We start from the raw sequence: 14,924 nt of genomic DNA, 5'->3' as shown, positions 1-14,924 counted from the left end.
GAATTCAAGGGAGGTGAGGAAGCTTTGATGTTGGGGAGAGATATGATGGTATGAGATGAGATTTGAAATAAGATGTTGTGGACACTGTCGTGTGCCTTTCCTAAGAGCAATAGGAAGATGCAAATCTGAAGGAATAGCACTTGCATCATGATTTCCAATTTTTGGTTTAGAGGGGCTTACCATTTCTAGAACCGGTCCTGGTTCTAATGATTGAGTCTGCTGTAGGGTCTGAATGGGCCTATTTCTCCTAGAATAAACCAGCATAGGAGACTTTCTTTTTGCTATCTCAGGTTCATCATTAGAAATGTGTTGGTCTGATTGCTTTGCAGAAGTAGTTTGCTGGTCAGAATTTATTATTGGGGTAGATTCTGGTATGAACTTTGGAAAAGTAAGGAAAAATCAACAAATTCAGCTGATTCATTTTCAGGTCGGAAAAGATCAGTAGATTCAGCAGATTCATCGGCCAAGAGATTCTCCCCCTATCGATGAGTCTGCTGAGAAAGAAAATACGGAGTGGACTCATGAAATGTGACATCCATGGATGTATAAATTTTACGAGAAGGAGGGTGGTAGCACTTGTATCCTTTTTGAGAATTTGAATAGCCAATGAATACACATTTAAGTGCTCTAGGATCAAGTTTCTGCGAAGGTGTTTGTGAATGTGAACAAAAGCAACACATCCAAAAATTTTTGGAGGAAGATAGTTTTCAGAGGTATAAGCGGGAAAGAGATTTACCAAAGGTGCAATTGGTGTTTTTCCCCAAAGAACCCGAGATGGCAATCTATTGATAAGATAGGTAGCTGTAAGAGTTGTTTCTCCCTATAAGAATTTTGGAATTTGCATTTTGGAAAAGCAAAGAATAGGTCACTTCTAAGAGATGAGCGGTTCTTTCTCTCAGCTAACCCATTTTGTTGGGGTGTGTCAACACAAGATGATTCATGAAGGATACCCATATTGGCAAAGAAGGAAGTAAGATTGTGGTTAAAATATTCTGTGCCATTATCAGATCTTAATCGTTTGATAGACTCAAGCGATTTAAGATCATTTTTGTGAAAACAATGGAAAGATAGAACTCACTTCAGATTTATTTTTCATGAGGTACAACCAAGTGACCCTGGTACAGTCATCGATGAAAAAAACAAACCAACGAGCTCCATTTGGGGGGAAGTGAGGGAAGTGATCTGACTTCCCCACTACGGTGTTCATTTGAGATGGAGTGGAAATCACTTCCACTCCATTGAGTGGATTTCAACTAAATGCCCACTTCAGTATTTTTTTCACTTAAGTGGGGAGATCGAGTCGATTTATAAAAACTAACTCTTTTTCACTTCTAAAGTCTTTTTGAACTTATAGAACTTCATCCAACACCTAAATCCTTCGGTTCTATTCTCACTTTCCGACAAATGAACACAGAAGTCATGGAAGTGATATCACTCCCCAGCCCAGGTGAAGTGACACTTCTTTCACTTCCTGACTTCCCCTCACTTACAGTGAAATGAACGCCCCCTAAAGCTAGGAACTTTAGAAGGGCCCCAAACATTAGTATGAATCAAGGAAAAAGGTTCAGAATATGGTTTTTTATTTATTGGAAAAGAAACCCTGTGATGCTTGGCCAACTCCACGGTATCACACCTAAGAGATGAGACATTAACATGATGAAATAATGAAGGAAGCAATGTTTTTAATAGAGGAAAAGGAGGATGGCCTAACTGCGATGCTCAAAGCCAAATCCCGAGAAATAAGTGGGATTTTTGGGTTGAAGAAGATATGGAACGAGTTTTAATGAGAACTTGGTATCCATTTCCTTAGAACCACTAGCTCCTTGAGATAATAGAGCCCATTTTTCTCCTTAGCATATCCAATCATCTTCCCGAGTCCTCGTCCGGAAAACACAATGAGAAGAGTCAAAAATAGCAAGACAGTTTAAGGACTAGGTTATTTTATGAATTGAGATGAGGTTTTTGGAGAGTTTAGGCACATATAAGATGTTTTCAAGAGATAATGAAGGAGTTAAGGTAGCTTTTCCTCTGCTTGTGACATTAATAAGTTTACCATCGGCAACACTTATTTGTTTGGCCCCAAGAGTAGCTTCATAAGAATCTAGGCAACTTTCGTTGTTTGTCATGTGATCAGTTGCCCCTGAATCTACCACCCAAGTATTAGAAGGCACTGCATTCCCACGGGATTATTAGAAAAGAGATGCTCACCTGATTGGGCCACTGAACACACACCTGAGGGTAAGGTGTTGAGGAAGCCTTTTAGTTTTTCAATCTCATCTTGATTGAACCCCAGCATGCTAACTTGTCCTTCATTAATTGATTTCTGTCTATCTTCTTGAACTGCGCAAAGAGCATGAGTTCTTTGATGTTTGATTTTATTGAACACTTGCTTCTTTTCCGTGCAATTTGAAACATGTGTTTTTAGTGTGACGTGCCTTCTTGCAATAGGTGCACCAAAGTCCATCCCTGTTGGATGATTTATGAACTTCAGATTTTCCTTCAGTCTGCCTTGGAGTATGTCCTCGACTATGATTGGGTTTGGTTGAAATCATTGCCGAACCAATAGCTGGTTGAGTTTCCAACATAACAGTCCTTCGATTTTCTTCAGCCTTGATAGCAGAATAGACCTTTTCAAGACTAGGTGTCTCCTCTTTTCCAAGCTGCTGAACACGAACTTGATCAAATTCAATGTTCAATCTTGCCAAAAACTGGAAGATTCTTTCTTCTTCCAACAGCTTCAACAGAGTTTGTGTGTCATCATTACATTTCATTGTCAGGTTTTAATAATGATCTAATTCCAGCCTTAGACCATTCATTAGATTATAGTACTCTGTCACTGTTAATGTTCACTGCTTGGTGTTGGTGATCTTAGTTTTAATTTCATAAAGTACTGCTGCATCTTTCATCTTTGAGTAAGTCTTCTGAGCTGATTCCCATATATCATGGGCTGTTGGAAGGAACATGAAGTTTTTGCTAATTGATGGCTGCATAGAGTTCCATAACCAAGACATGATCATGGAGTCTTCTTCATCCCAAGCCTGAAACTTTGGGTCATTTTCTTTTGGGGAATCTCTAGTCAAGAGACTAATCTTCCCACGCCCCTTTAAGAAAGTCTTCACCAATTGTGACCATTGCAAATAGTTCCTACCATCCAGATGATAGGTAGTATTCAGGTTGTGTAGCTCACCAGAGAGTTGTGAGGCCTCCATTGAAGAAGCTGATTGTAAATTATTGAAGTTTCCTGAAACTTCTGACATTGTTTTTGAAGGAAAAATTACAATATTTAGATATGAAAGGCTGGAAAGGATGACAATGAGGGCCAACGTAGGAAAAAATGACAATGAAGGTTGCAAAGATGGCAATGAAGACCAAGAAAAAAATGGCAATAAAGACCAAGAGAGGATCTTATATCTCTGATACCATGGTAGAAGTTCTGAGTTTCTTTTCTATCTTACAAATGAAAGAAATACACCCACTCTTATAGACTTTCAACCCTCTAGAAAGAATAAATTTACAGTTACTAAAAAAATCAATCCTAGCTGAAAATCAGCCAGGATTTCAGGGACATGCTGCATGTCTATCCTGGAAATCAGCCAAGTTTCTAGGGTTGTTCCAACATCCCTGAAAATCTGCAAATTAGTTATTCTCTACAAACTCACAAATGCAATTTTACATGTGACAACAGTTCTAAAATACATGTAGCAGTTTCACCACTGCAGAATGCAAATTGCCAAAACACAAATGCAATAGTTATATAAAATAAATTAGTTTAAAATACTTCTCAAGTCCAGCACATCTTCACTCAATATTTGGAAGATAGCCCCAATATAGGACAGGATTACTTAAATCAATCTTCAAGGATGCTCATAAGTTAAAGCCATTTTTGTCTAGCATGTAACCCCCTTCTCTCTATTTAAATGAGTGAGCACCTAGAATTATTAATATAAAAATGATGTCCCCAGAGATAATGGTATGATTGACAATCAAATGATTCACAACAAAAGCTAATCAGTTAGCATTGTGATGTCGATTTAGGATGCATTATCTTAAACACGCACTGAATTCTCCAATTTACAGTTGGAAGGACAACAATATCTACACCACAAAATCTTGTTTGAGTGGCTTAAACAAAAGTGAAGAAACACACAAGGAGAGAATAATGTTGGAGAGGAAACATTGCAAATTCTCTTCTTCCCATTGAATTCAAAACATACAATTAATCTCCTCTTATAGAAGTTGAGATTCTTGAGATTCTAATAACAATAAATCCCTAGAAATTAAGAATAATTTATTTCAGAAACTCATCCTATATTTTAGCTATAACAAACCCGCTAACACTCCCCCTCAAGCTGGACTGTACAAGTTGTACATGCCCAACTGTCTATTAGCTTCTCAAACAGTGGTTTCTATAGCCCCTTGGCCAACACATCTGCATCTTGCTCTGTAGACATATGTCATGCAAATCGTTCCTTCTTCGATTTTCTCCATTATGAAGTGTCGACCAACCTCCACATGCTTCATTCTATCGTGATGCACAAGATTGCGAGAAATGTTTATGGCTGCTTTATGGTCACAATACACCTAAAGTGGAAGTCTGCAGTTAACCTTGAGTTCTGTTAATAACATCTTAAGCCAACGTACTTCACATATCCCATGGGCTATAGCTCTCAACTCAGCTTCAACACTACTCCTAGCTACAATGGCTAGTTTTTTACTCCTCTACTAAATTATCCCATACTAAAGTACAGTAACAGAATGTGGATCTTCTGTCTTCTATAGCTCCAGCCCAGTCTACATCTGTTTATACTTCCATGTTTATGTCTTCAGTTTTCCTGAAAAACAAACCATGTCCTAATGGTCCTTTTAGATATTTCAATATTCTGCATGCAGCTCCCAAATGACTCTCAGTTGGACAATGCATATATTGACTAACTCGACTGATGGCAAAAGCTATATTTGGTCTCGTGTGAGATAAGAAAATTAAATTAGTTCTCCAACCAATCTTTGAAGGCGACCTCTATCCACTGGACTACTCTCAACTTCTACTTCTTTTTTTACAATTGATTCTGCTGCAGTATCCACATGTTTGCATCCCAACATTCTGGTTTCTTTTAAAAGACCTAGAGCATATTTTATCTGGGATACAAAAATCCTATTCTAGTTTCTTCCTACTTCCATTCCAAGAAAATACCTAAGATTTCTAAGGTCCTTCATTTCAAATTCTGTTGCAAGTCTCTTTTTTAGTATTTCCCCTTCTTCTACATCACCCCCAGTCAATATGATGTCATCTACATAAACAATTAACAATGTAATACTGCCATTTCTATGTCTATAGAATAGAGTATGATCCCCCTCTGCTTGCCAATACCCTTGTGCTTTTACTGCCCGAGTAAATCTGTCAAACCATGCCCTTGGTGATTGTTTTAAACCATATAATGATTTCTTTAACCTAAAAACTCGATCAGTCATGTTTCTATTGCTAAAGCCAGGCAGTAGCTCCATGTATACTTCTTCCAAATCACCATTCAAAAAGGCATTTTTTACATCAAGTTGTTGTAGTGCCCAATCTAGGTTAGCAGCTAGTGACAAAAGCACCCGAACCATATTCATCTTGGCCATGGGTGCAAATATTTCCTGATAATCAACTTCGTAGGTCTACGTATAGCCTTTTGGTACCAAATAGGCTTTATATCTCTCCACTGATCCATGTATACTTCTTCCAAATCACCATTCAAAAAGGCATTTTTTACATCAAGTTGTTGTAGTGCCCAATCTAGGTTAGCAGCTAGTGACAAAAGCACCCGAACCATATTCATCTTGGCCATGGGTGCAAATATTTCCTGATAATCAACTTCGTAGGTCTACGTATAGCCACTTTGTTTCAAGGTTTTTTAACTATACTCCGCGTTTCAATTTTTTTAGGAGCTTCCATTTCTTCCATGACTACTTTCTTCCATTGTGGGTCCTTCAATGCTTTCAAAATATCCTTTGGAATCTGTATACATGCCATATTCGACACCAAAGCTCTAACAGAATTAGATAGATGATCATACCTCACAAAATTTGACAAAGGATGCTGTGTGCATGATCGTAAACCTTTCCATACTGCAATAGGAATATCAAACTCATCCAGCTTGTCCTCAGTTCCAGACATCGGATTTGATTCATGACAGTGAGTCGGCCTTTGCTCAATATTAATTCCTCGGATTCTCCGTCGTGAATAGGTCTGCTCAAACGATTGCAAGTCAGACTGATTTTGTTGAACTTGTATTTTAGACGTTGGACTAAACTCTTTTACTTAGGTTCTGGGCAAAAAATTAGAGATGGTTGCTGATAAGGAGAAAACTATGGGTCAATTTGATTTTGTGAAGTTGATTCGGGCAGGATTACAAAATTGAGTCATTTTTTTTTCTCGGGATTTCTTTGGGTAAATTTTAGCTGAAGATGTGGGCTCAACAACTTGTTCAGGATTTTGGTTATTCTCTGCCAAGATTTGAGGGCTTTGGCCTTCCTTATCTGTTTCTAAATTTGGAGCAAAATCCCACAAATAATCCCACGATTGGTATCGCAAAGAAGAATTCGAGTTATCATGAATTCGGTCGGAAGATTTGGATTGTTTGGATTGTTCCCAAAAAATATCTTCCTCTTATTTCTCCCCCTTAAGAGAATTTTTAGGAAAAAAAAAGGTTGGTTTTCAAAGAAAGTAACATCCTTTGACACAAAATATTTTTTCTTCTCCATAAAATAACACCTATACCTTTTTCTGTGTTGTAGAATAACCTAAAAAAATGCACTTATAGGACCTAGGGTCAAATTTACCTCCATGTGGATCTAAATTGTGGACAAATGCAGGTACACCCAAAAAAACTTTCAAATCCAATGAAAAAGATGAACAAGACGCAGGGTAAAAATCAGATAAAATCTTTAATGGGCTTTGAAATTATAACACACGAGAAAGAACTCTATTAATGAGATAGGTGGCTGTCAAAATTGCATTTCCCCAAAAACGGTTTGGTAAGTTGGCTGTAAATAATAAGGTTTGGGCAACTTCCAAGAGGTGATTGTTTTTTCGTTCGGCAATTCCTTTTTGTTGTGGTGTACTCACACAGGAACTTGGATGGATAATCCCATTTGTTGTTATAAACTCTCCCAAATTAGCATTGAAAAACACAGTCCCATTATCTGTGCGCAGTATTTTAATATTCTCCGGGAATTGGGTCTTTATCATGGAATGAAATTGTTGAAAAACCTCACTTGTTTCAGATTTGTCAATCAAAAGATATACTCAACTGACCCGAGAATGATCAACAGTAAAGGTAACAAGCCAATTTTTTTTTGGGTTAAATTAGGAATATGAGATGGCCCCAAATATCGCTACGAACCAAGATATAAGGTTTAGATGCATGATAAGGTACATGAGAATAAAAGACACAAGTATGTTTTGCTAATTGGCATATTTCACACTGAAATTTATTATTGGTTTTGAACAACTTGGGGAACAAGAATTTCAAATAAGAGAAACTAGGATGCCCTAATCTATAATGCAATAACATTATTTGTTGAATTTCGGGAATTGAATTACTTGCAATTGTGTAAGCCTTCCTTTCCACTCCATGAACATTTTCAAAATAATAAAGACCATTAAGCTCCCTAGCACTGCCAATCTTCTTCTCCGATAACCGATCCTGGAAAATACATGTAGAAGGAGGGAATGCCACTTTCCAACCCAAATCTTTAGTTATTTTATTTATTGATAATAAATTGCATGCCAAATTTGGCACATACAGGACTCCCTTTAGCATCATATTGGAACCCATTTTTATTGTTCCTGTTCCTGCTGCCATGGATGCTGATCCATCTGCAATTGTCACCTTGCAATTTCTTGAACTCAGCAAATATGCGGAAATTAGTTGTGTACATCCCGTCATATGATCAGTTGCACCTAAGTCAATGATACATGGTTGTTATCATTTTGTTATACTAGAAAAAATAGCAAGATCTGTACCTTTTGCTGCTACAAGGGATGTCGAATTGGATTGATTTATTGAGTGTTTCAGCAGCTCAATTTGTTCTTTTGTAAAAGTGGATGACCTTGTTTCTGCTTCAGGTAGTCCAGCCTAGAGTCTTTTCTCAATTTGTCCTTCAACATGAGCACAATTAGGAGTCCAATTCACAGGCTTACCATGCAGCTTCTAGCAAGTGTCCTTAGTATGATAAGGTTTTTTGCAATGATCACACCATTTTTTGTAGTTTTTTATTTCTCCTTGTACCTTTTTTGTTCGCATAATGAGAGATGATTCTTTTAAACTTGGAGTTTGCATTCCTAGCATAATCCGTCTCCTTGATTCCTTTCTGTTAAAGTTATGTTATAGTTTAGATTGGTTAATGGGCCATATTGCACCCATACCACAAAACCCTTAATATTTCTCTCTATATATATCCTTGTACTCGTTTCCTAATGAATATACAAATTATTTTTCCTATCATCACATGGTACCAGAGAATTAGGTTAAATCCTAGCTGCCACGCAAAACCCTGGCCGCCACCACCGCCACTCCAAACTCTAGCCTTCCACTCGCCACCGCCACCTCTCCCGCCAGCCACCGCTCATCTCTTGCTGTTCCCGTTGGTCTATGAGCACCTGGTGATATTCCTCAGCCTTCACCAATGATACCCTTGTCTTTTTGCTGAAAGATATGTCTCTTCGTCGTCATGTCTTCGTCTCATGATTCTTTAGTTAAGAATCTCCCTGTTCCCGTTGGTCTATGAGCACCTGATGTTCCTCAGCGTTCACCAGTGATGCCCTTGTTTCGTTGCTTAAGGATTTGTCTCTTTGTCATCATGTCTTCGTCGCATGATTTTTTAGTTAAGGATATCCATTGTGCCTCGCAAAAATCAGATGGGAGGAACTATGTTTTTGGGCAAAGTTTTGAGCAGTTCCTTATGGCGGATATCTTCACCAAGGTTTAAATGTTAAAGTCTTTAGTAATCTATGTAACAAGCTGGGTATGTTTGATATATATGCTCCAGCTTGAGGGGGAGTGTTAGAGTTATGTTATAGTTTTGATTGGTTAATGGGACACATTGGGCCCATACCACAAAACCCTTAATATTTTTCTATATATCCTTGTACTTGTTTCCTAATGAATATACAAACTATTTTTCTTATCATCACACTTTCTTTGAACTTGCAAAAATGTCCTCAATTGGCTGTAATGGTTTAATTCCTAATAATTGTTCACAAACCTCATCAAGTTCTTTGGCGAACGTTGCGAACCTAGCGAAAAAATCATATATCCGATCACAATCTACCATTTTTTTCGTACACCATTGCATCCTCGGGATCTTTCCAAGCCGGAGTTGTATATAAGTCGAGTTCTTGCAAAATTTTCATCAATTGTCCACTTGTCTCAAATTTCTTGCCTTATTTTTGAGTTCAAACATTTGGGAAGCATTTTCCAAATGTGAATAAGCTAGTCACTGCATCCTAGATCTTCTTCGCTGTTGGAAATAGGATGTAGGTATCCGCGATATGGTCTTCCATAGAATGAATTAGCCCGGGCCATAACCATCAAGTTTTGTGCATCCCAACCTATATACGCAAGATCATCTGTAGCTAGTGTAGGCATTGCACCATTCAAATATCATAGTTTATGTTAAATTTTATATTTTGGTACTAGTGGGCCCTATATGGGCTCTATATGGGCTTAGGAGTCTTACACCAAAAAGTCTCAAGACTTGGTGGCTCAACCTCTATACCTATATATAAACCCATTACACTTCTATTACACAACCGATGTGGTACTATATTTCCAACATCCTCCCTCAAGTTCTACTTGGTCGAACTTGAACAGACTTGTACATCAGAGGTCTGTTTACATGAACTTGTACACTACTTGTGTCTCAGAGGTCCTACACACATGAAGGTCATACACACATGGACTTGTACCACATCGGTGGCTCCACTATATTTCTCTGATACCATGTTAAATTTTATATTTTGGTACTAGTGGGCCCTATATGGGCTCTATATGGGCTTAGGAGTCTTACACCAAAAAGTCTCAAGACTTAGTGGCTCAACCTCTATACCTATATATAAACTCATTACACTTCTATTACACAACCGATGTGGTACTATATTTTCAATGTCAGAATTATGTTATTGTTTATATTTGGCTAATGGGCCATATTGGGCCCATACCCCAAAACCCTAATATTTCTCTATATATATCTTTGTACTCCTTTACTAATGAGATATACAAACTATTTCTCCTATCTTCACATAGTACTAGAGCTCTGGGTTAAACCCTAGCCGCCACCACCGCCACTCCAAACCCTGGCTCATAAGAAATCATCGTACTTCACGGCAGATCCCCCAGACTCGAAGGATGCCAAGTATGCTGATTGGCTTGCTGAGGATGCTGCAGTGCGCTCATGGTTGACCGGTAGTATGGAACCGGATATTGCCCGAAGTGTGGTGATGTTGACTACTGCAAAGGCAATTTGGGAGATGTACAGATTGACATATGGAAATGAAAATAATATCTCTCGTGTTTTTGAGTTGTATGAGCAACTGTTTATAGCCCGTCAAGGCAATCGTACCGCCCCTCAGTTCTTCACTCACATCCGTAGCCTGTTGGATGAGCTAGATATTTACCAGCCATTAGTTCTTGATCCGCCACCCGTTGATTCACGGAATGAAGTTGTAGTCATCGCATATCTTTTCCGGGCTCCCTCTTGAGATCTGAAAAACCAGGGTGAAGGTCTCTATTCGGAGTTCGGCGAATGCACGATCTTGCTTTGTTGTTTACGCTCGCGTTAGCTCGCTGTCTTCTACATCCACATCTCCATCGCCTGTTGTGTCCTCTAATCAGTCCGCTTTGCTAGCTTCTCGTGGGCGTGGTGGTAAAGGCTCATCTTGTGGTGGTCGAGGAGCTGGCCGTGGTGATTCTCGGAATAGGTTTGTGTGTACCTTCATGCCTTTGCCGAGCCCAGCTCGAGGATCACTGTTGGGATAAGCATGGTCGCCTGGCAGTGGCCAATGCTAGTGCAGGTGGTCGATCCGTCACCCACTCTAGTCTTTGAGCAGTTTTGTCACTATCTCTCAAGTCGACTTTACAGCTTCCAGCGACTACAAGGCACAGCGTCTCACACCACAGTTTCTTCTTCTGTTTCCTCAGGTAATGCCTTTCTTGTTTCCAGGGATAGTTCCTGGATTATTGACTCTAGGGCCTATTCTCACATGACAGGTACAAAATCTTTTTTTCAAAACCTTTCTCCGTCTTTTTTTTTCGTTCTGTGGCAATTGCCGATGGACGATCGTGCTTAGTGTCCGGAGAGGGAGTTGTGCATTCTTCCTCTCAGCTTAGACTAAATGATGTTCTTTACGTACCTGAATTTCTTGTCAACTTGCTATCCGTTTCTGTGATCAACAAACATTTGAATTGTAGTGTAACATTTTTCCCTTTTCACTGTATTTTTCAGGATCTGCAGACAGGGAAGAGGATTGGTTTGGGCCATAATCGTGGTGACGGCGTGTATACGTTGGTGCGTGATGATATTCCTCGTGGTTTAGCAGCATCTGTTTCTTCAGCAAACTTTGCCTTGGATTCGAGTCGAGTCGTTTCAATGTGTGTCGTGTCAGTTGGGTAAACATCATCGTGCTACCTTTAAGCGTTCTACTCTAGGGTCTAGTCGGTCGTTATTTGATTTAGTTCATTGTGATGTTTGGGGACCTTCTAAGGTCGCGTCGATTTCTGGTCATCGTTACTATATTGTGTTTGTTGATGATTTTTCCCGAGTGTCTTAGGTATATTTGTTAAAAGACCGTCGATCTATTGCTGATGTCCTTCAAAATTCATTTTGGAAATAAAAAATCAATTTTCCACTGTTCTCAAATGTCTTCGCACCGATAATGCTTTAGAATTTGTCTCTTCTGCTGTAAATTCTTTGTGTGCGTCCTTTGCGATTATTCATCAAACCACCTGTCTACACACCTCTCAACAAAATGGAGTTACTGAAAGAAATTGTCACATCTTGGATATTGCACGCACTCTCTTAGTAGAGCGTAATGTTCCTATGTATTTGTGGTCTGATGCTATCTTAACTGCAGTCTATCTTATTAATCGTATACCTTCTGCAACCGTAGGGGGAGAGGTTCCTCTACGTCGTCTTCTACGATCTGAGGGTTGTTTTCACTTATCCCTCGTGTTTTTCGGTAGTGTTGGTTTTTGTTCGAGATTTAACTCTGGTTTGGACAAGTTCGCCCGCGTCGACTTAAATGTGTCTTTGTTGGTTATTCCGCGCCCAGCGTGGATACTGGGTTGTTTCATCCGACTAGTCGGAAGTATTATGTGTCTATGGATGTCACGTTTTTGAGTCTCGATCATTTTTCTAACTCAGTTTCTCACGATATATTAACTACGTCATCTGATATTGTTTTCCCCATCCTTGTTTCAGTCCCTCCGCCTGTGCCTATGCCTAGTGTGACGCCTCCTCCATTGGATCTGAGATGATGGTCGTTTTGGACGGAGTTTATCATCGACGCCAGCGTGTACCACCGCGAAAGCTCCGTCTCTCCGGTCCTACTCCCCGGGACCATGCGGATCCGTCTCTTGATCTTCTCATTGCCTTTTGCAAAAGGTATTCGTTCTTGTACTAAACATCCCATCTCCCTTTTTGTTTCTTATGATAATCTTCACCCGTCCTTCCGCACATTTGCTTTTTCCTTGTCTGTCGAGTCGATTCCGGGGAACTACCGGGATGCGCGTTTGCTTCCACGATGGCAGACGGCGATGGATAAGAAATGGAAGCCTTGAGATCTCGTGGTACATGGGAGCTTGTGCTTGCACTAGCGATGCCGGCTGCGTCACTTGCATGGGTGCTTCTGCATCAAGCACTAAAGCGGAGGATACGATTGATCGCTACTAGCCGGTTGGTGGCCACCGTCAGCTCGTCGTACTCAGACTTATGGTGTTGATTATGCTAAGACTTTTTCACCAGTTGCTCGTCGCATTCTACTGTCGGTAGCTATGAATCGATCATGGGCACTCTGTCAACTTGATGTGAAGAATGCCTTTCTCTATGGAGACTTAGTTGAGGCAGTGTTTATGGAGCAACCTCCCGGGGGTATGTTGCTCGGGGAGAATCTAGTCGCCGACTCGAAAAGCGATCGATGAGTGCGAAACAAAGTCCTCGTGCGTGGTTTGACAAATTTAGTGTAATTGCGATTGCGAGATGGTTTTCGCGGTGTAATGTGGATCGATTCGTGTTCTATAAGAACACTTCATCTGAGTTGTGTTGTACTTGCGTGTATATCGATGACATCTTGTTGATGGTAGCGATCGCTGAGGCATTTAGAGAACTAAGGAGCATTTAATGAAATTTTTCGTTACACGAGACATAGGACGACCAAAATACTTCCTTGGTATTGAGTTTGCATATGCCAAAGGAAAGATGAGCGCTCTTCTGATGAGTATGTGTTGGACTTACTTGAGGAGGCTGGTTTAATGGGTTGTAAACCGAGAGTACACTATTGAGGGTCCACCAACCTTTTGGGGAGACATCTTCCCCGTTTCTCAAAGATCCTGGTCAATACAGACGTCTGATTGGCAAGCTCGTTTTATCTAAGCATTACTCGTCACGATATATGTTACTGCGAGTTGGACTCCGAGTCGGGTTTATGCATGAGCCACGAGAAGTTCACTGGCGAGGGTGCTCCGAGGGTTCTTGCATATGTTAAAGAGCTCCCGTGAAGGTCTTCTCTCAAGAATCATGAGTCGCTAGAGCGTTGCGGCATATTCGACTCGGGTTATGCTATTGATAGAGGGACGAGAAAGTCTCAGGCGAGGGCTTCATGACGTATGTCGGTGGAAACTTGGTTACTTGGCGAGCAAGAAAGCAGAATGTGGATTCGAGATCGAGTGCGAGGCTGAGTACGGATCGATGGCGCAGACGACGTGAGATGGTTTGGGTGTAGTCTTTTCTATCTGAGTTGGGATTCCCTATCACAATACCTATGTAGATGTTGTGTGATAACCAGGCCGCCATCTTCATCGCAAATAATCCAACATTTCATGAGCGTACCAAGCATGTGGAGGTTGATTGTCACTATGTTCATGATATGGTACTCGAGAGGAGTCATCTCTCGCCATATACCCGATCGATGCAAAGCAATGGCGGATATCTTCACCAAGGGCTTAAATGTTAAAGTCTTTAGTAATCTATGCAACAAGCTGGGCATACTCGATATATATGTTCTAGTTTGAGGGGGAGTGTTAGAATTATGTTATAGTTTATATTTGGTTAATGGGCCATATTGGGCCCATACCACAAAACCCTAATATTTCTCTATATATATCCTTGTACTCCTTTACTAATGAGATATACAAACTATTTCTCCTATCTTCACAGTTAACCTTTTCCTTTCACAACCATAAGAACAAATCTCGACCATCTAAGGAAATTTTTTCCATTTAATTTGCATGTTGTAATTTGTAAAGAAGAATAACTCGGATTTTCCGAGTTCGCAGTGGGGACGATTGTAGGGGTAGGTTGAGACATGCTTGACACATCTCCCCTGCTCGACCCTGCTAATGCCTTCCTATACATCTTTCTCTGCAATTTGGTGCGCAGTTAGGCCAGATCTAAGCAAAGCTCTCATACCATGAAGAAACACACAAGGAGAGAATAATTTTGGAGAAGAAACATTGCAAATTCTCTTCTTTCCCATTGAATTCAAAAAATACAATTAATCTCCTATTATAGAAGTTGAGATTCTTGAGATTCTAATAACAATCAATCCCTAGAAATTAGGAATTATTTATTTCAGCAACTCATCCTATTTTTTTAGTTAACAAACCTGCTAGCAAAAAGTATTAACAGAAACGAAAGTCTATTCATTGTATGTACTGTCTGAAGAAAAA

The 14,924-nt window shown here is 39.8% G+C and overlaps 1 protein-coding gene across 1 annotated transcript; it reads right to left on the bottom strand.

Annotated features, from left to right (window-relative positions):
* Positions 1 to 2,846: 2,846 nt before the first annotated feature.
* Positions 2,847 to 3,257, bottom strand: LOC120257437. Its single transcript, XM_039264907.1, has one exon. It carries the CDS (start codon positions 3,255 to 3,257, stop codon positions 2,847 to 2,849), a length of 411 nt encoding a protein of 136 aa, XP_039120841.1.
* Between the last annotated feature and the right edge of the window lie 11,667 nt (positions 3,258 to 14,924).

Source organism: Dioscorea cayenensis, unplaced genomic scaffold (genome assembly GCF_009730915.1).
Source record: "Dioscorea cayenensis subsp. rotundata cultivar TDr96_F1 unplaced genomic scaffold, TDr96_F1_v2_PseudoChromosome.rev07_lg8_w22 25.fasta BLBR01002117.1, whole genome shotgun sequence".
Taxonomy (NCBI): Eukaryota; Viridiplantae; Streptophyta; class Magnoliopsida; order Dioscoreales; family Dioscoreaceae; genus Dioscorea; species Dioscorea cayenensis.
This window is presented reverse-complemented; position numbering and strand designations above follow the sequence as displayed.

Bases quoted from the DNA above. Each gene is read 5' to 3' on its own strand.
- LOC120257437 (XM_039264907.1), bottom strand. From the start codon at position 3,257: ATGTCAGAAGTTTCAGGAAACTTCAATAATTTACAATCAGCTTCTTCA.